The sequence below is a fragment of the Marmota marmota genome, unplaced genomic scaffold, assembly GCF_001458135.2.
Source record: "Marmota marmota marmota unplaced genomic scaffold, marMar, whole genome shotgun sequence".
NCBI lineage: Eukaryota > Metazoa > Chordata > Mammalia > Rodentia > Sciuridae > Marmota > Marmota marmota.
Genome location: NW_025999880.1, coordinates 14,550,278 through 14,574,731, shown reverse-complemented (window position 1 = coordinate 14,574,731; position 24,454 = coordinate 14,550,278). Strand labels below are relative to the sequence as shown.

General features: G+C 37.0%; 2 protein-coding genes across 10 annotated transcripts in view; one reads left to right on the top strand and one right to left on the bottom strand.

Annotated features, from left to right (window-relative positions):
- The window catches only part of Gpatch8 (G-patch domain containing 8), a 111,931-nt gene that overhangs the window by 80,655 nt on the left and 6,822 nt on the right, over positions 1-24,454 (bottom strand). For 5 of the 9 annotated variants that reach the window (XM_048790249.1, XM_048790205.1, XM_048790212.1 and 2 more), the window contains exon 2: positions 3,768-3,842. In XM_048790249.1, coding sequence (XP_048646206.1) covers positions 3,768-3,842 — 75 coding nt within the window. Of the gene's footprint in view, positions 1-2,695; positions 2,731-3,767; positions 3,843-24,454 lie in introns of those variants that run through there. The other 4 variants (XM_048790230.1, XM_048790219.1, XM_048790245.1 and 1 more) reach the window with 3 other exon arrangements.
- LOC107150511 (aldo-keto reductase family 1 member B10-like) lies at positions 17,920-19,606 on the top strand. The gene has a single exon (XM_048790263.1). It carries the CDS (start codon positions 18,200-18,202, stop codon positions 19,148-19,150), a length of 951 nt encoding a protein of 316 aa, XP_048646220.1. The 5' UTR covers positions 17,920-18,199; the 3' UTR covers positions 19,151-19,606.

Genomic DNA, 24,454 nt, shown 5'->3' with positions numbered 1-24,454 from the left:
TAGAGAGAAAAGCCATATAGTAATGCTACACCATTCAGCTCCAAGAAGCACATTTATAGTGCAGTCCACATATGGTCACTGCTAAATGTCAAATCAGCAGTCTTATAGAGTTACAGTTTGGAACTAGTGGAGTCCACAGATCTAAACAGATAATGCAACATGACAAAAATCCAACTATACATATACTTCTAAATCCCTAGACAAGCAAACTAAACATCAGCAACTAGAATTTGAAGTGACACTAATTTTTAAAATCTACTCAATCAACCTGACAACTATTAAGCCAGGATTTTAATCAGTAAGATAGAGCAAAAACCAATTAATGCTTATTGGTAGTTGCACTTCCAACTGCAACAATGACTGCATACTTTAAGTCTATAATGTAGGTATCTTGCCACCTATATAATTTAACATCATTCCCCCATCTGATTTCTCACATCTTCAAATTATAGTCATAAGGACCAGACATCCTAAATCATACCAACCAATTCTTCAAAGTATGATGGAATCCTAACTTGATCTATGACTTTAGATAAAATTTTGTTTTCTAAATATTGTTAAGTACATGGAGGTTATAATTATAATGGCTGGGATCTAAAAATCATAAAGCAATAATGTCTTTTTAAAATTCAAGTTCAAAAGAGATTTTATAATAAGGATAAAAGTTAATACTTTGCACTTTTACTTTAATTCAAATAATCAAGTTGTTTAGCAATTCTTTCATAATTTTCTTAGAAAAGTGTTTCACCCTTGACCAGAAATTTCATCAAAGGATATTTGGTTGGTTGAAATAAAGAAAGGAAAATAGAACTTTACAGTAGATATTAAATACTTAACAAAAGTTAAATTTTCATGTGTTTTTAACTGAAATACTTGTATCATCTCACTAAGAAATCTAACTTCAGAAGTTCACTAAAAATATAATGCATTATTACATCTTCAAATCTCATTTCCCATCTTGCTAGTTTGCATCAAATTCACCCTATTACAAAACAAAAAGACCTTAATCCTATACTCACAATAACCCTTCAACGGGCATATTCTTGGCACAAACCTGTGCAGAGACTTCCACGGTTACCAGCTGCTGCAGATTACCTTTGTTAAAAAAAAAAAAATGACTAGACCTTTAGCTCCTGCAATGATCTGTAGACTCCCAAAGCTGCATATTTCCAGCCACTTTTGAGTTGCATGCTGTAGCAAAACAGTCAGCACCTCTCAATAGATATTGCTGCAGAGAAAGATTTTAATTCAGCAGAGTCTCTTTCTGTGTTAGAAGCAACGACATTTCCCCCTAAGAACAAAAATAGCTCAATATAACCAGCCAGCCATATAACGCAATATATACTTATTATTTAGTGGGAATTCCTTAGGTAATAGGGGATTTTTTTCTTGGGGGAGAAAAAGTGGGGGAAAACTACCTACTACTTTGATGCCAATCACGGGAGTTTCTTTTAAAATTTAAGTTTTACACCCAAATGATTAGGTAGCTTATCTTGTGAATCCCATTTCTACCTAACCCAATATAGGCCATGAAGCTGTAACTACTACTTAACTTAAATAATGCATATATGTGTTTCCAGGAGTAAATTTTCATTAGAAACATACTTATTAGTATAATATACACCTTTGAACGTGTTTATTTACTAAAAAAAAATAAATATACAGTCTGAGTACTATACTACTTGCTACTTTAAATGGAGAAGATAATAGTATTTAATAAATGACATATATATATATATATTAGTTCTCCTCCTCATTGAGATTTCTCAACAATGATTACTCAAACTGTCGTCTTCTCCTTCTTTTTTTCTTTTTCTTTTTTAGTTGTTGTTGGACCTTTATTTTATTTGCTTATTTATATGTGGTGCTGGGAATCGAAAACAGTGCCTCACACATATGAGGCAAGGGCTCTACTGCTGAGCTACAACTCCAGCCCTTTCGACTCTCTTCTGACAGTGCTCTCCCTGTGATGTGTGCTAGAAAAAAATCCTGGACATTGTGAGGCAAAGTAGCATTAGCCTTATGTGCCACAGAAATAAGTTTTGTGGTCCCAAAAGAAAGCTTTTATTATAAAACGTATCACTTAATGCTTTTTAATACTTTGTTGAGTATAATAATAATAAATACTAGGCTGCAAATTCAGCCTAGTATTTAAATATAAATTTCCTGCTACTGCCAAGTCAGAATACTTAGAATTATAGTTTATATAAGAATATTAACCAACTATACACCTTATAGACTATGGTACTGGGCTTTTCTGCTGACAGTTTGTTCTTGAACTTTGACCCCAAAAAACCACATTTATTAAATTTAAAAAATTATTTCTCAAGTACAAGATACTGATCATGGCTACTGATTTCATTATAAAATTCTGCCTCATGATAAGTCCCAAAATGATACTGAGCAAGGCATAAAGTGAGTTTTAACTTAGCAAAGTGGGCTTGGCAATTTATCCTTATGTCAAAACTCAAGACTGGACTTTCAGCACATCAGATGTGACTTCTCCCTCTGCAGCATTATCACATGCGTCATCAATTACTGCCATGCCTAAGTCTAGCATCATGCCAGCACATTAAGACAGAAGATACTATACGCAGTGTTCACTGGACCAGAAGGACAGAAATAAGAAGGGGAGGTGGGGGAGAAAGAAACCCTAGAGAAGAAATTAAAAAAAGGCAGACCGTGCAATACAAACCAGATCATGGCTGCTTAGCTAATATGGGCCAACTGCTGTGGAAGAAAAATGTCGAACACCCCAAGTTGTGTAAATTTCTGTAAACATCTAAACACACACACACAAACACACACAACACCAACCTAATTAGGAACATAAATATATGTTGATCCTTTACTATGTTACAATTTCAAAAAAGCTAAAATTATAAGTATTTGTACTCTGTACTCACTAAATTGACTTTTTTTCTTAAGGGAAAAGAAGCTAGTGTTTCTTAAAGGGAGAGAAGGGGTTTGTCTTGACTACTATAAAGATTAAGATTCCCTCTTTGGTGATTTTTCCCCAATCAGGTTTTTCCAATGACTCAATGAAGCCCTTATTAATTATGTACACTTAAGCACAAATATTAAATGCTGACAATAATGACATTTAGACATTGTAACAACAGACTGTGTTATTTTAAAATATGGGTTTTTCAAAATAAAAATAATATTAAAAAATCAAGATTTCTTTTTAAATTAAGAGAAAGGGAAAATAAATCTCCTTGTTCTACGAGTTGGTATCATTAATGCCCCAAACTAAGCAGTGTGGAAAAATATAATTAACTTTTGACCAACAACAACAACAAAAAAAGAGAGACATAATTAAAGCTACAGAAACCATGTTTATCATGTTTCACTAAAGTCTGATAAAAAAATATATTATTTCTTAACCATTTCTAATCACTTCACATATGACTGGGCACCCAAGAAAGGTATTAAAGGATCAAAATACATTTTACTCCTTTATTTAATTTATAAAAACACTAAGCTTGAACTTTCTATCTTTATCAGAATATCAATATGGGCCAAAATAATATTTTTCCATTGAAATTCCAATTTGTTTTTCCATGTTTTGGACTAATTTCCCAATGTATTAAAAATATCAAATTCACATCCCAAACTCATTTGATTACTGCAGGGCATGCAAGAAAATATCTCTAACTAACTATACTATCAGTTATTAATAAGCTTAACTTCACTCACATCAAGTGTCACACGAACACTACCTAACTAACTGGCTAAGACCCAAAATTTAGCACTGATCATCTTACCGATTCTATAGGCTTGTCAAGTGATGCTTGTTCAATTTCCAAATGTCCTTCTTCATACTGATCAAAGTGATTACCCTGAAAAAAAAAAAAAAAAGACTACAGTTATTTTATAAAAGCAATAAATATCAAAACTGTTAATAAGCTAATCAAATGAGGGGTTATTTTAAGCTTTAAGCTTTTCATTCTCAGTCAACTACAAAAAAAATCACAAATTCAGACTCCCCCCCCCCCCCAGTACTGGGGATTCCAGGGACATTCTACCATTGAGCCACATCCCTGGCCCTTTTTATTTTGATAAAGAGTCTTGCTAAATTGCTGACTGGCCTCAAATACTTCAGATCCTCCTGCCTCAGCCTCCCGAGTAGCTGGGTTTACAGGAGCACTTCATCACATTCAGCACAAATTTAGACTTTCAAAAAAAAAAAAAAATCTATCAACAACTAGGAGCTGAAGTATAGCTCAGTGATAGAGTGCTTGTCTAGCAGGTACAAGGTCCTGAGTTTGATCTTTAGCACAGAAAAGAAAAGAAAAGCAACTTATTACATCAGGTAACTAACGCAAAATGAAATTTTTAAAAAGGGTTGGGGAGACTGGGGGCTCAATGGTAGAATGCTTGCCTAGCACACCAGCAGGCCCTGGGTTCAATACCCAGAATTCCCCACCCCCAAAACAGGGATGGGGCTATACCTTGGTGGTCAAACAATCCTGGGCTCAATTCTGAGTACCAAAAAAAAGAAAAAAAAAACAGGAAGAAAAGGAAATGAACATCTTCTAGGAAAAGTCAAGATCATCCTTGCCCTGCCACACAAAATTACTCATTTTTTCCAAACAGATGATGAATCATTAGCAAAATCTTACAAGCTTAAAGTTGTTTTAGAAAATACCACAGGTAACAAACTATAATCAACAAATAACAGATACTTAAATTTCTAAAGACAGCTAGTTAGATTTCCAAATTATTCTGGATCTATGAGCTACTAATCAGGATAAATAATATAATTTACGTCTAGAAAAAGACACACATTTATAATTAATTGATCTTCAACAAAGTACAAAGACAAATTAATGAAGAAATAATAGTATTATTATTATAGATAATAATAATTATCTATAATTTCAATAGATGGTGCTAGAACTAGGTATCTACATGCGGGAAAAAAAATCAATTTAGCTGGCTGGCGTTGTGGCTCAGAGGTAGAGTGCTTGCCTCACACAATATGTGTGTGTGTATACATACACACACACACACACACACACACATTTTCTTTATCCATTCATCTGTTGAAGTTGTACCTAGGTTAGTTCCATAGCTTAGATATTGTGCATTGAGATGCTATAAACATTGATGTGACTGCATCACGAGAGAATACTGATTTTAAGTTTTTTGGGTATATACCAACTGGTGGGATAACTGGGTCAAATGGTGACAAACCATAATTTAAAAAATTAATGTGGGCTGGGAATGTAGTTCAGTGATAGTATGTTTGCCTAGCATGTGTAAGGCCCTGGAATCAATACCCATTAAAAAGAAAAAAAAAAAAAAAACTGGGCACTGTGGCATACCTATAATCCCAGCAGCCAGGGAGGCTGAGGCAAGAGGATTGCAAGTTTAAAGTCAGCCTCAAAGTCCTAAAGCAATTCAGCAAGACTCGTCTCTAAATAAAACATAATAAAGGGCTGGGGATGTGGCTCACTGGTTAAGCACCACTGGGTTCAATTCCTGGTACAAAAAAAAAAAAAAAAAATGCTTTGTAGACCTAAATATAAAACCTAAAATGGCAAAAGATTCTAGCTGGGTGCAGTTATACAAACCTCCAGAGGGTGAAACAGGAGGATTTAAAGTTCAAGGTCAGTCTGAACAACATAGTAAGGCCCTAAACAACTTAGTGAGACTCTGTCTCAAAATAAAAATAGTTGGGGATGTGACTCAGGGATAAAACACATCTGGGTTCAATACATAGTACCCTCCACCCCGAAGAAAACATATAGGAGAATATGTTTGTGACCTCAGGCTAGACAAAGATTTCTAAAACACAACACAAAAGCACACTATATGAAAGAAAAACAGGGGCTGAAGGTGCAACTCATTGGTAAGAGTGTGTGCTTAGCCCATACAGAGGTCCCCAGTTCAATTCCCAGCATTCACATATACAAGACCATCTGAAAAATCTACAATTTATGACATACAACATTTTGGAAAAGGTAGAACTATGAAACCACTGATATAAGGAGGCTCTTAGTGGGGTAGGGAGGAGAAGCATGGGAGGAATAGATGGAGGAATAGATGAATTCTAGATAGGGAAGAGGGGTGGGAGGGGAAGGGAGAGGGCAGGGGATTAGCAAAGATGGTGGAATGTGATAGACATCATTATTCAAAACACGTATGAAGACAGAATTGGGTGTCAACATACTTTATATATGAACAGAGATATGAAAAATTGTGTTATATGTAATATGAATTGTAATGCAATAAGAATTGTAATGCATTCTGCTGTCATTTTTTAATCAATAAAAAAAAAAAGATTTACTAAAAGATTAGTGGTTCCTAAGGGGTTGTGGGGAAGAAGGAATGAACAGGTGGAGCACAGGAGATTTTTAGGAAAGCGGAACTATCCTCTATGATACTATATAATGGTGTGCACATGTCATTTGTACAAACCCATAGAACTACAAAATCAAAAGTAAACCCTAAAGTAGACCATGTATTTTGACTGCTAATGAAGTATCCATACTTATTCACTTATTGTAACAAATGTACAAATGTACTGTAACACATGTGCAGGATGACTGGGGAGGAGAGGCACTGTCTGTAAAGGAGAGATTGGATATATGAGAACTCTACTTTTCCTTCAACTTTGCTGTGAATCTTTAAAAACTGCTTGAAAAAATAGTTTATGTATTTAATTTTAAAAATAAATAAATAAAAACGAGAATAAACTCATATTCAACATTTCTAAAGCATTTCTTCCAAACAATATTTAAATTTTAAAATGTACCATAAAACTGACAGGTAACCAATTGACAAAAATGGCTACTTCTAAGAAATGAAATGGAGAAAGAAACCCTCATTTTTTTTTTAACTTGTTACAATGTAGCCTGAACATTTAACAATATCTATAATTATTTTCCTTACTAGGGATTGAACCCAAGGGTGCTTTACCACTCAGCTATGTCCTCAGTCCTTTTTATTTTTTAAGACAGGGTCTCCCTAAATTGCTTAGGGCCTTGTTAAATTGCTGAGGATGGTCTTGAATTTGAGATCCTCCCTCCTGCCTCAGCCTCCAAAATTACAGGGATTACAGGCATATGCCATGGCGCCCAGATATTATTTGTATTTCATTATTATTATTTGTGTTTAATAATATACCTTTATAAGTGGGGAATCACAATGTTCCAAAGTTAAAGACACTTCTAGCACAGTTTCCTCACTTGTGACAAGAAGCTATTCCAAAAGGTAACATATCTAGATGTATGATTAAGCTTCAGTCTAACAAAATGTTTGAATAAGAACATTTGGGCTGGGGATATAGCTCAGTTGGTAGAGTACTTGCCTCACATGCAAGCCCTGGGTTCAATCCCTAGCACCACGGGGGTGGGGTGGGGGGAACATTTCACACACACACAAAACACAACAACTTAAGAGGCCCAATTTCTAGAGCACAAATCACCTTAAAAGATTGAAAATATGAGGGGTTAGGGTAAGAGCAAAAATATGAAAGTACTGAGTCTTTACAATGACATATAACATTCTGGAAAAGGTAGAACTATGAAACCACTGATATAAAGAGGCTGACTTAACTTAAAAAAAAAAACCTGTACAAAATAACAATACCATCAATATGTACAACTATAATGCACCAATAGAAAATGTGGGGGGAAAACCACTACAAACATCATCTTTTCATTGTGTTTATATAAAAAGGATGTGTTCTGCCAAGAAAAATGGCATATGCCCATAATCCCAACGACTCAGGAGGCTGAGAGAAGAACCAAAAGTCCAAGGTTGCTGGGCACGGTGGCACATGCCTGTAATCCCAGTGGCTCGGGAGGCTGAGGCAGGAGAATCAAGAGTTCAAAGCCAGCCTCAGCAAAAGCAAGGTACTAAGCAATTCAGTGAGACCCTGTCTCCAGATAAAATACAAAATATGGCTGAGAAGTGGTTCAGTGGTCCAGTACTCCTGAGTTTAAGCCCCAGTACCAGGGCAGGGGGTGTCCAAGGCCAACCTCAGCAATTCATTGAGACCCTATCTCAAAACATTCCTATAATCCCAGCATCTTGGGAGCCTGAGGCAGGAGGATTGCAAGTTCACCAGCCTCAGTAATTTAGTGAGGCCCAAAGCAGCTTTGTGAGATCCTATTTCAAAATAAAATATGGGGCCAGGGCTGTAGTTCCGTGGCAGAAGATTTGCCTAGCATGTGTGAGGCACTGGGTTTGATCCTAAGCACCACATTAAAAATAAACAAATAAAATAAAGGCATACTGAGGCTGGAGTTATGGCTCAGCAGTAGAGTGCTTGCCTAGCACGTGTGAGGCCCTGGGTTCAATCCTCAGCACCACATAAGAAAATAAATAAATAAAATAAAGGTATTGTGTTCAACTACAACTAAAAAAATAAATATTAAAAAAATTTAAAAAGGCATTTTTAAATTTATTATTTGTGTCCATCTATAATTACAAATTAAAAATAAAATAAAATATTAAAAAAATGGCTGGGGATGAGTAGCCCTGGGCATTTTTAAATTTATTTTTCTATCCATCTATAACTACAAATTAAAATATATATATATATATATATATATATACATAAAAAAGGGCTGAGAATGAGCAGCCCTGGGGGTTCAATACCTGGTACAAAAAAAAAAAAAAAAGAAATAAAAATGGTTGAGGCTGTAGCTCAGGGGTAAAGTGCTCCTGTTTCTATGCCTAGTACCTCCCCACTCAAAAATGAAGAAAGAGGGCTGGGGTTGTGGCTCAGTGGTTGAGTGCTCACCTAGCACACATGAGGCACTGGGTTTGATCCTCAGCACCACATAAAAATGAAATAAGGATATTGGGTGTCTACCTACAGCTAAAAAATAAATATTTTTTAAAAATGAATAAAGAGGGGCTGGGGCTTGCCTTGCACATGTGAGGCACTGGGTTCAATCCTCAGCACCACATAAAAATAAATAAACATAATAAAGATATTGTGTCCCTCTATAACTAAAAAAAAAATGAATAAAGACATGTTATTATTGTAACCCAACACATAGCATTCAGTAATTTTTCTGCCATCTACTAGTAATTGTCTTCATACAAGGCATATAAATAAAGAAAGAATACCTGGAAGGAACCATGGTTTATGGTAAACAGAGAATTATAATATGATAAGTACCACAGCAGAGGGGTAAACAGAAAGTTGGAGGAATACAGATTAGTAGTGTCTGGCAAGACTGGGAAAGGGAAATGAGCTAGAGCCCAGCCAGAGTGGGAGCTAAGGAGAAATATGCAGTCTGTCCCATAGGGGGAATGGTAGAGTACCAATCCTACCAAAGGCTGCCTTCATAGAGTACGAATTTATTCTCTGAGCTATATTTATTCTATGTGCTAGTTGCAGATATTAAGAGAAAGAATAGTATGATTACTAGATGAGCAAAGATAGAAGAAAAAAAGAGTAAGAGAGCAATATGATTTTTCATTAAAAACTGTTTAATAGAGGACTAGGGAGATAGCAAGAGAAAGAGGTCCTGTGTTCAATCCCCAGCACCAATAAACAAACAAAAAATGTTTATTAGGGATTGGGGGTAGGTAACGGAAAACTTCTGGAGAACATAAAAGACAGTGTAATGTCCGGGAGCTGGCACAAGGAAATGAGCACCCCTTAGTCTTGAGTGATGAGATGTGGCAAGCCAGCCATGGGCTTTGTGTATGTGAACTATGAGCATTGAGTGCACAAAGTGGACTGAACTGACATTGCCCCTCCATTTGGGTAGGCCTTGCTCTGGTCCTTCCTTCTACTTGCTCGGCCATGATCCCCACACAGCTCATGAGATGGGTATAGACTCCCTGATGTCAGTCAATCTGCTGACAGCAAACATCATGAAGCTAGACTCAACCCCCTGAAACCTGACCCCTTGCCTCATTTGAACGACTTATCCAAGGACCCCTAAGATCAGAGGAGCCATCACAGTACCCAAAGAAAAAGGTATTTCTCTGTCTCTATGTGATTATTTCATGCAGCCCAGTTCACCTGGAGTGACCTTGAGGGTTAATCGTGGAACATGACAGTGGAGATTTGGAGAGGATTGCCTTAAAGATTAAAATAGCTCTATCCAAAAAAAAAAAAAAAAGGAATTAAAGAGTTGTGGTGGCCTACACCTATAGTCCCAGCTTCTAAGGAGTCTGAAGCAGGAGAATGACTTTAGTACAGGAGTTTGATGTAAGCCTGGGCACCACAGTAAGATCAGGCCTCAAAAAAAGGTGGGGGGTTGGGGGGGGGGTGGAATCTGTCACAACCTAGAGGAGCTTAAAGACACATAACAACTAAAAAAAATGAAGTATCCTGTATGGGATCCTGGAACAGAATATGGTCATTAGGGAACACCAAGGAAATCTGAATAAAATTTGGAACTCTGTTAATGATAATTTATCACTATTAGTTCATTAGTATGGTAACTAATGTACTAAACTACATAAATCTTAGTAATAGGAGAAACTGGGTATAGGGTATGAGACGTACATGGGAATTCTCCATACTGTCTTAGCAATTTTTCTGTAAATCTGAAACTGTCCTTAAATAAAAGATTTACATATTAGGGACTGGGGATGTGGCTCAAGCGGTAGCATGCTCGCCTGCCATGCGTGCGGCCCAGGTTCGATCCTCAGCACCACATACGAACAAAGATGTTGTGTCCACCGAAAATTTTTTAAAAATAAATAAATAAATAAAAATTACCTCTCTCTCTCTTTAAAAAAAAAAAGAAAAAAAAGATTTACATATTAAAAAAAAGGTTTTGGAATGGTCAGTACCACTACACACACACACACACACACACACACACTCAGCTTCTTTTAGCTTTGTATAATACCTTCAAGAAATCTTTACCTAATAAATTTGTGAAATACTCAGTGTAGTATTTGGCAATCAGCTGCTGAATTCAGGATTTTTTTTTTTTTTTGGCGGGGGTGGGGGGTGGTGGTGGTGATGCTAGGGATTAAATCCAGGGCCTTATGCGTGGGAGGCAAGCACTCTACCAACTGAAGTATATCCCCAGCCCCCAGGATCATTTTTACCATTCCTATTTTATAATAAGAAAACTGATACAGCTGGCTCATGCCTGTAATCATAGTGACTTGAAGGCTAAAGTAGGAGGATCACAAATTCAAGGTCAGCCTTGGCAATTTACCAACACCCTGTCTCAAACTAAAAAAGTAGGCTGAGGGTGGGGGCTGGGGTTGTGGTTCAGTGGCAGAGCACTTGCCTAGCTTGCAAGAGGTACTGGGTTCGATTCTCAGCACCACATAAAAAAATAAACAAGGGCTGGGGATGTGGCTCAAGCGGTAGCGCGCTCGCCTGGCATGCATGCGGCCCGGGTTCGATCCTCAGCACCACATACATACAAAGATGTTGTGTCTGCAGAAAACTAAAAAATAAATAAATAAATATTAAAAAAAATAATAATAATAAAAAAAATAAACAAGTAAAATAAAGGCATTCTGTCCATCTACAACTACAAAAAAATTAAAAAAAAAAAAGTAGGCTGAGGTTGTGGCTCAGTGGTAAGAGTGCTGGCCTCATATGTGTGAGGCAGTGTGTTCAATTCTCAGCATCACATGTAAATAAATGAATAAAATGAGGTTCACTGACAACTAAAAAAACTATTTTTAGTTCCATATTTCCACCACTGTATTATACACAGAGAATTAAAAAATTTAAAAAACCTCCACAATTCTAAAACAATATTCTCTATAGAAGGCAGAATTAGTGAAAATTTTTTGCTTATCATAAAAGACAAAGACTAGACTGACAAAGTACTATAGATTAGAGGAGACAAAGGAGAAATAACTAAATGTAATCAATGTGAAATCCTGAGTAGGATCCTAAAATAGAAAAAGGATATTATTATAAAAACTGCTAAAATAATACCTGTAGTTTAGTTACTAATACTCTGCCATGTTAATTTCCTAGTTTAGGTAATTTTATTATGGTAATTATGTGGATATTTTAGTAAGAAAAGATGAGCAAGCAGTATACCAGAATTCTCTGTACAATTTTTACAACTATTCTACAAATCTAAAATAATTTTAAAGTAAAAAAAAAAAAATTTCAAAGTTATGGAATAATCTCCAAGACATATTGTCAAAATATAAATATCTAAGTGCTAAAAACAATGTGCCTGCATGCTATCCTTTAAGAAGGAAGAATAGAAAATGCTTGTATGTGTAGCCGTGAAAAGAACACCCATGTAATTGGAGTGGTCATTTTTGACAGGTGATTTACTTTTCACTCTTTTTAATGTTATGCTAGAAAATCAAAAAGAAGAGGAAGAAAGAAAAATAAGATGTAATTTTTAACTCTCAGGATACAAACTACAATAGTAATAATCGTGATAAAGGTGGAGTGATAATAATAGATATTTTATTTCTTGTCTCCTCTCCTGCCTTCAAATTTTTTTCAAATCATTCTTTCCAAAAATAGTCAGTATGATACCTGATTACTTTGAAGGCCTTAACAGATTTGGAAAAGTATTTTTTACTGCTTGCCACCACTTTCAAAACCTCATTAAATCTATCAAATCCCTTTAGGGCTAGATGATCATATAATGTATCATACAAACCAGGGAGGGCACTTTGAGAATAAAAAGGAAATAAATATTATTCTAGGACAAAAAATATAAACCAGAACATATGGTCATCCTAGTAAAATTCATAGATCCTATGTCTATAGAGCATTACTAAAATTTAGTTTTAATAATAATTGGTTGGGTTGGGCATGGTGGTGCACACCTGTAATCCCAGCAACTTGGAAGGCTGAGGCAGGAGGATGGTGAGTTCAAATCCAGTCTCAGCAACTTAGTGAGGCCCTAAGCAATTCAACAAGACCCTAAGCAACTGAGCAAGATCCTATCTCTAATAAAATATTTTAAAAGGGTTAGGAGGGCTAGGGATATAGCTCAGTTGGTAGGTACAGCACCACCAATAAAAGAGGGGGAAGCTGGGAGCCAGGCGTGATGGCACACTTGTGCCTGTAAACCCAGCAGCTTGAGAGGCTGAGGCAGGAGAATCATGAGTTCAAAGCGAGCCTCGGCAAAAAGCAAGGTGCTAAGCAACTCAGTGAGACCCTGACTCTAAATCAAATACAAAAAGGGCTGGGAATGTGGCTCAGCAGTCAAGTGTCCCTCAGTTCAATCCCTGGTACCCACCCCCCAAATACATACACACACATACACACACACACGTATGTGTGTGTGTGTGTGTGTGTATATATATATATACATATATTTTTTTTTAAATGGGCCAGGCATGGTGGTGCATGCCTGTAATCCTAGGGACTTGGGAGGCTGAGGCAGGAGGATGGCAAGTTAAAGGCCAATGCCAGTAATTTAGTTAGACTCTGTCTCAAAATAAAATAAATACGTAAACAAATAGAACCAGGGATGTAGCTCAGTGGTAAAACACCCCAGCGTTCAATCCCCAGTATCAAAAAAAAAAAAAGAAAGAAAGAAATTGTAAGTGTACACATGCATATACGTATACCCACTGACCTTCCCTCAAAAGCCTCCATTTATGCTAGCTCTAATTACAAATAAATAAAATATGGGATTGGGTGTGTGGGTCAGTGGTAGAACTTGCCTAGCATGTGTGAAGCCCTAGGTTCTATTCCCAGTAAGCAAAAACAAGAAAATAGCCAGGCTCACCTGTAATCCCAGCAGTTTGGAAGTCTGAGACAGGAAAATCGTGAGTTCAAAGCCAGGCTCAGCAATGATGAGGTGCTAATAAGCAAATCAGTGAGACCCTGTCTCTATATAAAATACAAAATAGGGGGCTGGGGATGTGGCTCAAGCAGTAGCGCATCGCCTGGCATGCGTGCGGCCCAGGTTCGATCCTTAGCACCACATACAAACAAAGATGTTGTGTCTGCCAAAAAACTAATAAATAAATAATATTTTTAAAAAATTTAAATAAAATAAAATACAAAATAGGGCTGGGGACGTGGCTCAGTGGTCAAGTGCCCCTAAATTCAATCCCCAGTACCAAAAACAATAAAAACAAAAATCCAAGAAAATAGAACCTGGCTGACCTGCCCTGTGTATCATGAAAATACACAGTAGCTCTAGTTTCTTACAGGTCAAGGATTCTGCTTCCAAATGTGAGACAAATGTGAAAATAAATTTAGCTTTGATGATAATTTAAATATAGACAGGGATTGCCCTATCAATATAAGTAGAATCTTATTTGTTAACTGATGATGATTTTGGCGTCCACATAATCCCACAGCTGTGTCTTTCCCGGGTAACTTGACCATTGAGCTATATTCACAGCTCTTTTCATTTTATTTTGAGACAAGGTCTTACTAAATTGCCCAGGATGCCCTTGAACCTGTGATCCTCCTGCCTCAGCCCCCTGAGTCTTTGATATTACAGGCTTGTGCCACCACACCTGGTATCAATTTGTTTGGTTTATATTTTTATTAAATTCAAAAATTTGGGGGGCTGGGGTTGTGGCTCAGTGGTAGAGCACTCATCTCACACACGCGGGACCCTGGGTTCAATCCTCAGCACCACATAAAAAATAAATGAGTGAAATAAAGGTATTGTGAATAAATATTATTATTATTATTATTTTGCTTATGGCCTTTTATTTGGATTCTTGACTCAAGTCCTACAAATGTCAAGAGTAGGCCTGCTTATAGGAATGGGGAATGGGGAGTGGGAGTGATAAAAGTTCCAGGATGGAGTAAGCCAGTCTGATGTACTCATTGTAATTGAATTCCACATTATTTTTCTGGTAATAGATACGGAAGCCAGGGTCGCTTTACAACTGAGCTACATCCCAGCCCTTATTTTTAAATTTGAAACAGTCTTGCTAAGTTCCTTAGGCTGCCCTTGAATTTACGATCCTCCTGCTTTGGCCTCCAAAGTATCTGGGACTACAGGCTTGTGTCACCTTGCCTGGCTCAACAATTCTTAAAGCATTTAGAAAGGTGAGAAATAATAGTTAGGAATTCCTCTAGAACCCACAGTAATGCTGCATTGTTTCTTTTCACTGGCTGATATGATAGATTCTCTATTCAGACACTTTGACCAAAATTCCACAATGGTCCACAGAAGAACACATGTATTTACAATATGTCACACAGAAAGAAACTCACAACTAAAAGGTGATTATTGTAATTATTAAAACAAATTCAAATTCTAACTATCCATAACACAACCTTCATACTTGAAATATCCCTCAACTCACTTTTTAAGATACCACAGCAACTAACAGTTCAACCTAGATAATCCACCACACAGCAGAGAGTCCCTAGGTCTGAACATTTTTCTCAGATTCTACTAAGCTTCTCTCTCCTATGACTTCCTTTAAAAAAAAAAAAAAAAAGGAACACTTTTATTTCAGACATGCAAGAAAAGCTATTTCAGAATTTACTAATTCAAAGCATGTAGCTATATACATGTAACAAAAGAAGCAACATCTTATTACAGCTCAGCACAGAGCATCTAAAGCAAACAGGCTAAATGCCTGTCTTTATTTACTCATCAATTAAAATATAAAACCAACTTCTATGTGTCTAATTGTGACTCAATACAAGAAAAATGAGGAAAACATGAAAGACTTTGCATTCCAAGAGTTCTTAAGTCCAGGGAAGTAAGAAATTATTAGAAGTATAAAATAGGAGAGGTAAAACAACACAGTGATTAAAGGCTGATACCAGTCCAAAATTACTGAAGTTCTTTTGATTTGCTAGTTGTGTGACCCTGGATAAGTTTTTAATTTGTAAAATGGGAGTAACAATAGAATCTACTCTATGGGGTTAGTGGGGATTACATGAGATAATAGTGCATAACTTACTGCCGAACACAGAGTAAGTACTCTGTGCTGTATCAGGTGCTACTATTACTAATAAAAGTATTATTACTCAAATAAGACCAAAATGTTGTAATAGCACAGAAAATGAAGCAACTAACTCTGCCTAGGGAAGATATCAATGTCAGACATAACATCAAATGGAGTCTTTTTTTTTTTTAAGTTTAAAAACAATTATTTAACAGCTGTACAGATACTGAAGGTATCATAAGATATTACCCTCACTTTATGAGGGTAAATGTGAAAATTTAGAAGAAATGAACAAATTCCTAGGAATGTATAACTATCAAAATTAAGGTAAGAGCTTGGTCCAATACCACAGCAGCCACTGTTTTATAGGTGGCATTTAGTACTTGCCATAGAGAGTATGCTGTGACCCCTGTAAAAAGGAACTAAGCCCTAACCCCATGTGGTGGTACAGCATGCACTGTGATGCAAAAGGATGTGGGCCCATAGCCAGTAGAGGGCTGTTGTAGTTCAGAGATGGCCTCGGTCCCCTAGGGCCTAATGTGAGGTGTCTTGGTAGGTATTGGCCTCTGCTCTCATACTTGGATTAATGCTGTCTCATGGGAGTGAACAAATTCTCACTCTTGTGGGACAGCACTAGTTACCAAGAGAACGGCTCATTTGCCTCATTTGCATAACCCTTGAATAAGTAGGAATTTGCTAGAGAGAAGAGCATTCTTGACAACATATGCAAAATAAGAGCATATGCAAAAGCAAGAATAATCAAAGAGCCTAAACATGTCCAGGTAACAATAAAAATCCCAGGATACAGACAACAAGGAGAAAAAAGAAGAAATCAAGTACAGTTGTTATAATGGCATCAGATAGTTTTAAGCCAGATTAGTGAGTTTGGATCTTACACTTATGATATCAGGAACCACAAAGAAAGTCGCATCTTAAGAGAGAAAAGGTTCAAATCTGAGTTTACTAACTGTGTAGACTAAATTTCTCTAAGACTCAGCTTTTTCATCAGTAAAATGGGGGATACCACCACCACCACCATCTAGTTTGGAGGGTATCTTGGATTAGATAAATATCCTAAAATTCCTTGGTACTAGAGCTGGAATGAAATACGTAATCTACAAATACTAGCTGATATTACTCTGATACTGTTCTGTTCTCACCAGATAACAGAGCAGTCAAATTTTTACATCATAATAGTCAGGGGTAAGTTTATAACATCCTTTAACTTGAACTGTCAAGTTCAAGTAGAAGTATCAAACTCCTTTCCAATTGACTCTGTGTTCTTGCTGTGATGGTTGGGGTTTTTGTTTGTTTGTCTCTTTCTTTCTTTGGTTTTGATGATGCTGGGGATTGAACCCAGGTTCTCTGTATATGCTAGGCAAGGCACTCTACCACTGAACTATTACCCCAGCCCCAATCTATGCTTTTTCTGAAAACAAATGATCAAACTGGACTGCTTTGGTCTGTTTTTTCTTTTTTCTTCCTGTGGTGCAGGGGATTGAACCCAGGGCCTTGTGCAGGCAAGGCGAGCACTCTACTAACTGAGCTGTTATATCTATCCCCAGCCCTGTTTTCTATCTTTTTATGATGCCAAGCTAACAAATGGACACGCAATAATTTTGGGGAAATTAAATGGGATTGTCTGATAGACCTACACATGGTGAAAATGTCAACAAGAAGCCATAAACAATCAATTAATTTTATTACACAAGATATTTTTAAAACAACAACAAAAAATCATCTTTAAAGACAATTATACCAGTCGGGCACCGTGGCAAATGCCTGTAGCCGCTCAGGAGGCTGAGGCAAGAGGATCGTGAGTTCAAAGCCAGCCTCAGCAAAAGTGAGGCGCTAAGCAATTCAGTGAGACTCTGTCTCTTTATAAAATTCAAAAATATAGGGCTGGGGATGTGGCTCAGTGGTCGAGTGCCCGAGTTCAATCTCCAATACCAAAAAAAAGACAAGTATACCAACTACTTCTTACCAGTTAATTAATTGGCAGATAACTCTACCTCACATGAGAAACAATGCTTTGCAAACTGATATGGTACCAACACTCATCTCCTTCAAGAGAGGCCAAGCTACACAGTGCAGCATAAAGAAAATACAACAGAAATCAGAAGATTGGAGTTTAAAACTCAGCTCTAGAGCCAGGATTGTAGCTCTACTAGTAAAGTGCCTGCCTGATATGCACAAGGCCCTGGGTCAGATCCCCAGACCCACAAGAGAAAAAAAAAGAAAAAAAAACTGGATGCAGTAATCCCAGCTACTCCAGAGGCTGAGGCAAGAGGATCACAGGTTCAAGCTGGAGGAAAGTCTAGGCGACTTAGCAAGACCCTGTCTTCGGGGACGCCAGACATCTATTTGCTCTCTCAAAGCCATTTCTGCACCAACCATGGCGACCTTCGCGGAGCTCAGCACCAAAGCCAAGATGCCCATTTTGGGTCTGGGCACCTGGAAGTCTTCCCCAAACAAAGTCAAAGAAGCCGTGAAGGTGGCCATTGATGCAGGATATCGCCACATAGACTGTGCCTACATCTATCAGAATGAGAATGAGGTGGGAGAAGCCATCCAAGAGAAGATCCAAGAGAAGGTGGTGAAGCGGGAGGACCTCTTTATTGTGAGCAAGTTGTGGTGCACCTTCTTTGAGAGGAAGCTTGTGAAGGAAGCCTGTCGGAAGACCCTCAAGGATCTGAAACTGGACTATCTGGATGTCTATCTTATTCATTGGCCCCAGGGATTTCAGGCTGGGAAGGACTTATTCCCCAAAGATGATAAAGGCAACAACCTCATCAGTAAAGAAACATTCTTGGATGCCTGGGAGGTCATGGAGGAGCTGGTGGATGAGGGGTTGGTGAAAGCTCTTGGTGTTTCCAACTTCAACCACTTCCAGATTGAAAAGATCTTGAATAAGCCTGGACTCAAATATAAACCAGTGACTAACCAGGTCGAGTGTCACCCATACCTCACCCTGGAGAAACTGATCCAATATTGCCATTCTAAGGGCATCACTGTCACAGCCTACAGCCTCCTGGGCTCTCCAGATAGACCTTGGGCTAAACCAGAAAACCCTTCACTATTGGAGGACCCTAAGATCAAGGAGATTGCTGCAAGGCACAAAAAATCCCCGGCCCAGGTTCTGATCCGGTTCCATATCCAGAGGAATGTGGTGGTGATCCCCAAGTCTGTGACCCCAGAACGTATTCTCGAGAACTTTCAGGTCTTTGACTTCAAATTGAGTGATGAGGAGATGGCTACCCTACTCAGCTTCAACAGAAACTGGAGGATCTGTGTCCCGGCTGACCAGGCTAATTTGCCGGACTACCCCTACAATGCCGATTACTGAAGCTGAATCTCCTGATGAGACACCTGGTGGATTCTTTCTCTTCATGAAGTGGAATTTGCTCTCCCTGAGGCCCATTTTAACTAAATTTATATGAAATTATATTGTGCTTGATCTTGTCAGAATCTAGGCAACATTTAAAAAAAAAAAGTTTATTAGTGCATTATAATTGTACATAATAGGATTTTTTAATGCTCTAATTGTCCATGCACGCAACATTAATTGCTCAATCTCCTTCCCAGAACCTTCTTTCCATCTCCTCCTCCCTCCCCCTAAGCAAGGTTTTATTTAGATCCATATGTTGAACCAGGGAAAGACTTATACAGGGAAGTATGACTCAGATGAGCAAATGACTATTTCTTCCACTTATTTGATCTGAACAAATGTTTGTTAAACTACAGGGTCTCTGCTACCATTGAGGATGCAAAAATAAAAATAATTAAAAAATAATGAAAGTAATACCTAATATTGTAAAACAAAAGAAACAAAACAAATAAAATTCAGCTCGGCACCAGATAAACTATATACCTGGGCCTCAATTTTCTCATCCATAAAATGGAAATACTATTTTATTTAATTCCCTAAATTACTAGAATAATCAGAAAAGAATGAAATAAAGGCGCTTCTTAAGCCATGACAGTATACAAGTATACAATATTATCATTATCATCTCCAGGTTAAATGATCTGATAACGTCCTGGTGCCTCAGTTCTTTAACTTCCTTTCCTACAACCATCCTGTCTTCCATTGTACCTTAGTTATTCACTTTCATTGTCATAAACAATAATTTCAACATTGTACTATCCAACCACCACCAACTTCTATCTTCCCAGCTCATTTTCTCTGGTATAATCACACAAACAAGTCCCTCTAACAAGTCTTAAGTCCCATCAGAACCTAAAATATATTGATCCTACCAACTTTTCACCTTCTCACCATTACTACCACCATCTCCCACAACCCCAAAGTCTTCATTCATTACCCTACCAAGCTTAAAATCAGATGGTCCATTATTATTATCACTTCTCTGTATATATCCTCAATTCATGGGGCTCCATTCACATTAACTTTGGTGAACAGAGACTGGTTATCAAGACCTTTAATTGTATGGATATAGCATATCCAACAAAACTAAATATCAATTAATCTTGATATAAGAAAGCAGGAATTTTAATGTCTATCCATTAATAAAAACATCTTAAATTACTAGTGCATTCCTGCTTAAAGTACTAAAATAAAACTTACTTTGCAGCCCTAGCTTTTGCTTTGTCCTCCCCTCTCCCTTTTTTCCAGTTCTGGAGATCCAACCCAGGGCCTTACACATAGTAGACAAGTAACATACCACTGAGCTATATCCTCAGCTCCTACTTGTTTTCTTCTGCCCTGGCTATTTTCTCCAAATAAATGTTCTCCCATTATTTTCCTTTGCAAAGATGCAATTCCATCCTTCAAGATCCAGTTTAAACTAGCTTCTCCATAAAAGCATGTCTAATCATCCCACTTTAAAGATTCTTTCCTTAGGAGTTTTGCATTTACTAACTGTACAATTCATTTGTTAATCATGTCAATCTTAAGAGTAACAAACTAAACATCATCATTACTTTTCCTACCCCTTGATCTAGAAGTCCTTGAGGAAGTGGGGAGACACTTCTTAAATAACTCCTCCCCACAGACATACACACACTTCTTAGTACAATCACTTTTTTCTTCTTTTCCTGGTAATTCTAGAAATTAAACCCAGGGCTTTATACATGGAGTCAAGCGCTCTACCTCTTAGTTATGCCCCCAGTCCCAAATATTTTTTATTTAACCAAGTTTTCAGAAATTGGTCTATATTCTAGAAATTATTCTCAAGGTAAATATCTCTTGGGGCTGGGGATGTGGCTCAAGCGGTAGCGAGCTTGCCTGACATGCGTGCAGCCCGGGTTCGATCCTCAGCACCACATACAAACAAAGATGTTGTGTCTGCCGAAAACTAATAAATAAATATTTAAAAAAAAAAAAGGTAAATATCTCTTGCACAGGTGATACCCTAAAGCAATATTAAGCGAATTAATATTTCAACCATTTTTGCCCTTTAAGATACCTCATAATTTTACTTATAACTAAAATAAAATTATTGGACCACAGCCAAAAAATCTGCAAGCATCTTCTTTAACTTCTTCTATAGTCGAGACCTGGTATAATGGGTTAGGGGTGTGGTTCAGTGGTATAGTCTAGTCAGAATGTGTGAAGCTCTGGGTTTAATCCTTAGCGTGAGCGCGCGCACACACACACACACACACACAAAATTTGTAAAGATGTAAAGTAGCCAGACACTATGGTGTACACCTATAATTCCAGCAACCCAGGAGGCTGGAGCATCACAAATTTGAAGTCAGCCTCAGAAACTTAGTGAGGTCCCAAGCAACTTGGTGAGACCCTGTCTCAAAATTAAAAATTAAAAAGGGCCAGAAATGGGGCTGGGGATGTGGCTCAAGCGGTAGCGCGCTTGCCTGGCATGCGTGCGGCGCGGGTTCGATCCTCAGCACCACATACAAACAAAGCTGTTGTGTCTGCCGAGAACTAAAAAATAAATATTAAAAAAAATTTCTCTCTCTCTCTCTCTCTCCCACTCTCTCTTTAAAAAAAAAAAAAAGCCAGAAATGTAGCTCAGTGGTAAATTGCTCCTGAGTTCAATCCCAAGTACCAAAAAACAAAACAAAGTAACAAATTAATTTCTCAATTTTGATCAGCACTGTCTACAAAATGATTAAACAAAAATTAAGCTTTGCTTCCCTCATTAACTCTGGAAAAATAATGTTATATGACCCAAAAGATGTGTTCATTTTTCCTACTATCATTATTAAAATGTCAGAAGACATGATCACTTTTTCTTATTATAACTTTTAAATTGGAGAGCCATTTTGTATTTCAATTCTATAAAACACTAAAATGAATTGTAATTCCTCTTTGAAATCAATGTAATTGCCAAAGAATGACAAATTAATGACAACTAATAATTGGAACCTCATGAAATGAGACCAAATGTAATATTATAAAGATTTTCTGGTAGCTTTAGTGACGTGCAATGCAGAATTTACCTTCCTCGAGATGTCATAAGAAAAGAATAATTAAGGAAAGTAATAGGAATCTCCTGTATTGCTCTCTAACAACTTTAATTCCTTACTATCTATAACATTTATTCAAACACTGTGTGCTACAAATCTACCTACAATTCGAGAACAACTTTAGGTATGTATGTTCTCTTCTATTCATTCCTAAATTAGGTAAAAGACAGCACTCGCTTGCCTGGCACATGTGAGACCCTGGGTTCGATCCTCAGCGCCACATAAAAATGAATAAACAAAATAAAGATATTGTGTCCATGTATAACTATAAATAAATAAATAAACACACACACACACAAAAAAAAAAACATTTGGGCTGGGGTTGTGGCTCAGTGGTAGCGTACTTGCCTAGCATGCATGAGGCACTGGGTTCAATTCTCAGCACCACATACAAATAAATAAAGGTCCATCAACAACTAAAAAATATTTTTTTAAAAAAATACTAAACATTTGTTTAAAATTCAAAAAAATCACTTAATATAAGCATGTCAATACAGTATATTCCTTTTTTGAACTTGGGCATATTTAACTTTTTATACTAACACTATGCATTAAAACAAATATGGTTAGACTTCCACAGTTAAATGGACAATTCACTTTTTATAAATGGAAAATCATTACAACATCTTCTGGTATTCACTGCAATATCAAATCAATGACTTCTTTCAGTATTTGTGGTGGTCATTTGTAATTCTTTTGGTAATTATCATGAATCTGCTTTCACTAATTCTAAATGGCAATGCTAATATGAAAAGGATTAATGCCGGGCTGGGGATACAGCTCAGTTGGTGAGTGCTTGCCTCTCTGCCTCAAATGCAAAGCCCTGGGTTCAATCCCTAGCACCACCAAAAAAAAGAAAAAAGAAAGAAAGAAAGAAAGAAACGAAAAGAAAAGAAAAGAAAAAAAGGATTAATGCCAGACATACAAGCAAAAGTACCAGGCTGTTTCAAAGGAGGTACTTAATAGAATTCAAGAACTGGATTGGTGCACGTCTGTAATCAAAGTGGCCCAGGAAGCTGAGACAGGTATATCAAAAGTTCAAAGCCAACCTCAGCAACTTACTAAGACCCAGTCTCAAAATAAAAAATAAGAAGGTCTGGGGATGTGACTCAGTAGTTAGGTGCCCCTGGGTTCAACTCCTAATATTTAAAACAAAACAAAACAAAAAAATACCTGGAGATATATATATACCTCAAGCTAGAACCCATTTTCATTAATAAAATATTAGAAACTGATTAAGTCATAAGAACAAAGACAAAACCTCTACATAAATTTCAGATCCATAATTCAAAATCTCATGAATTTCTGCTACTTCCTTTCAGAAAACTTTTTTTTTTCCCTTTCTTTGCATTGCTGGGGATCAAACCCAGGGCCTCACACATGCTGGGCAAGTACTCTTATCATGAGCTATACCTTTTAGCTCCTAAAAGAATTTTATCAGTAGGGAGGATAGGAAGGGCAGCAGAATAGAATAGACATTATGATTCCATGTATGTATTATATGTCAAAATACACTCTGCTGTTATGTATGACTAAAAAAAATAAAAATAAATTGTATGGTTAAAAAAAAAAAAGAATTTTATCATGAGACTGGGAGTATAACTCAATGATGGAGCATGTGCTTAGCAAACTCAAGGCCCTGGAGTAAATTCCTGGCACCAAAAATAATAATTTTTTTCATGATGGGCATGGTGGTATAGACCTGTAATCCCAGCAACTCAGGAGGCTTAGGCAGGAAGATCACAAGACTGGCCTAGGCCACTTAGCAAAACTCGGTCTCAGACAAAAAATTAAAAATACAAAAATTTTTTTGCAAACCCAGAAGAAATCACTTGGGAATGTATCTCAGATATAAAGCAGCATAATCACAATGGCTAATTACATATGTTTTTTATATTTTTAAGTCAAATATTTTCATGTTCACTATATAACATATCATTAAGACCTAAGAAAATGTGATAAAAGAATCCCTCTGCAGAGTATTCTAATGAGAACTGTACTTGAAAAAATACAATAGGGACTTCTGTTTTTCTATATTTTTGACTGTACTAGAACAGCCCTGAGATACTAATCAACAGTATATTTGTACAAATATGCTTCTTAATGGCCTCTCATGCCTAAGTACACGAGAAGCCTACAATCACAGTTCTTCACAACCCCAATATAACCACCCCACAAAAAAAAAAAAAAAACTGTC

What these genes read in the sequence shown, in the direction of transcription:
- LOC107150511 (XM_048790263.1), top strand. Translation starts at nt 18,200, where the DNA reads ATGGCGACCTTCGCGGAGCTCAGCACCAAAGCCAAGATGCCCATTTTG.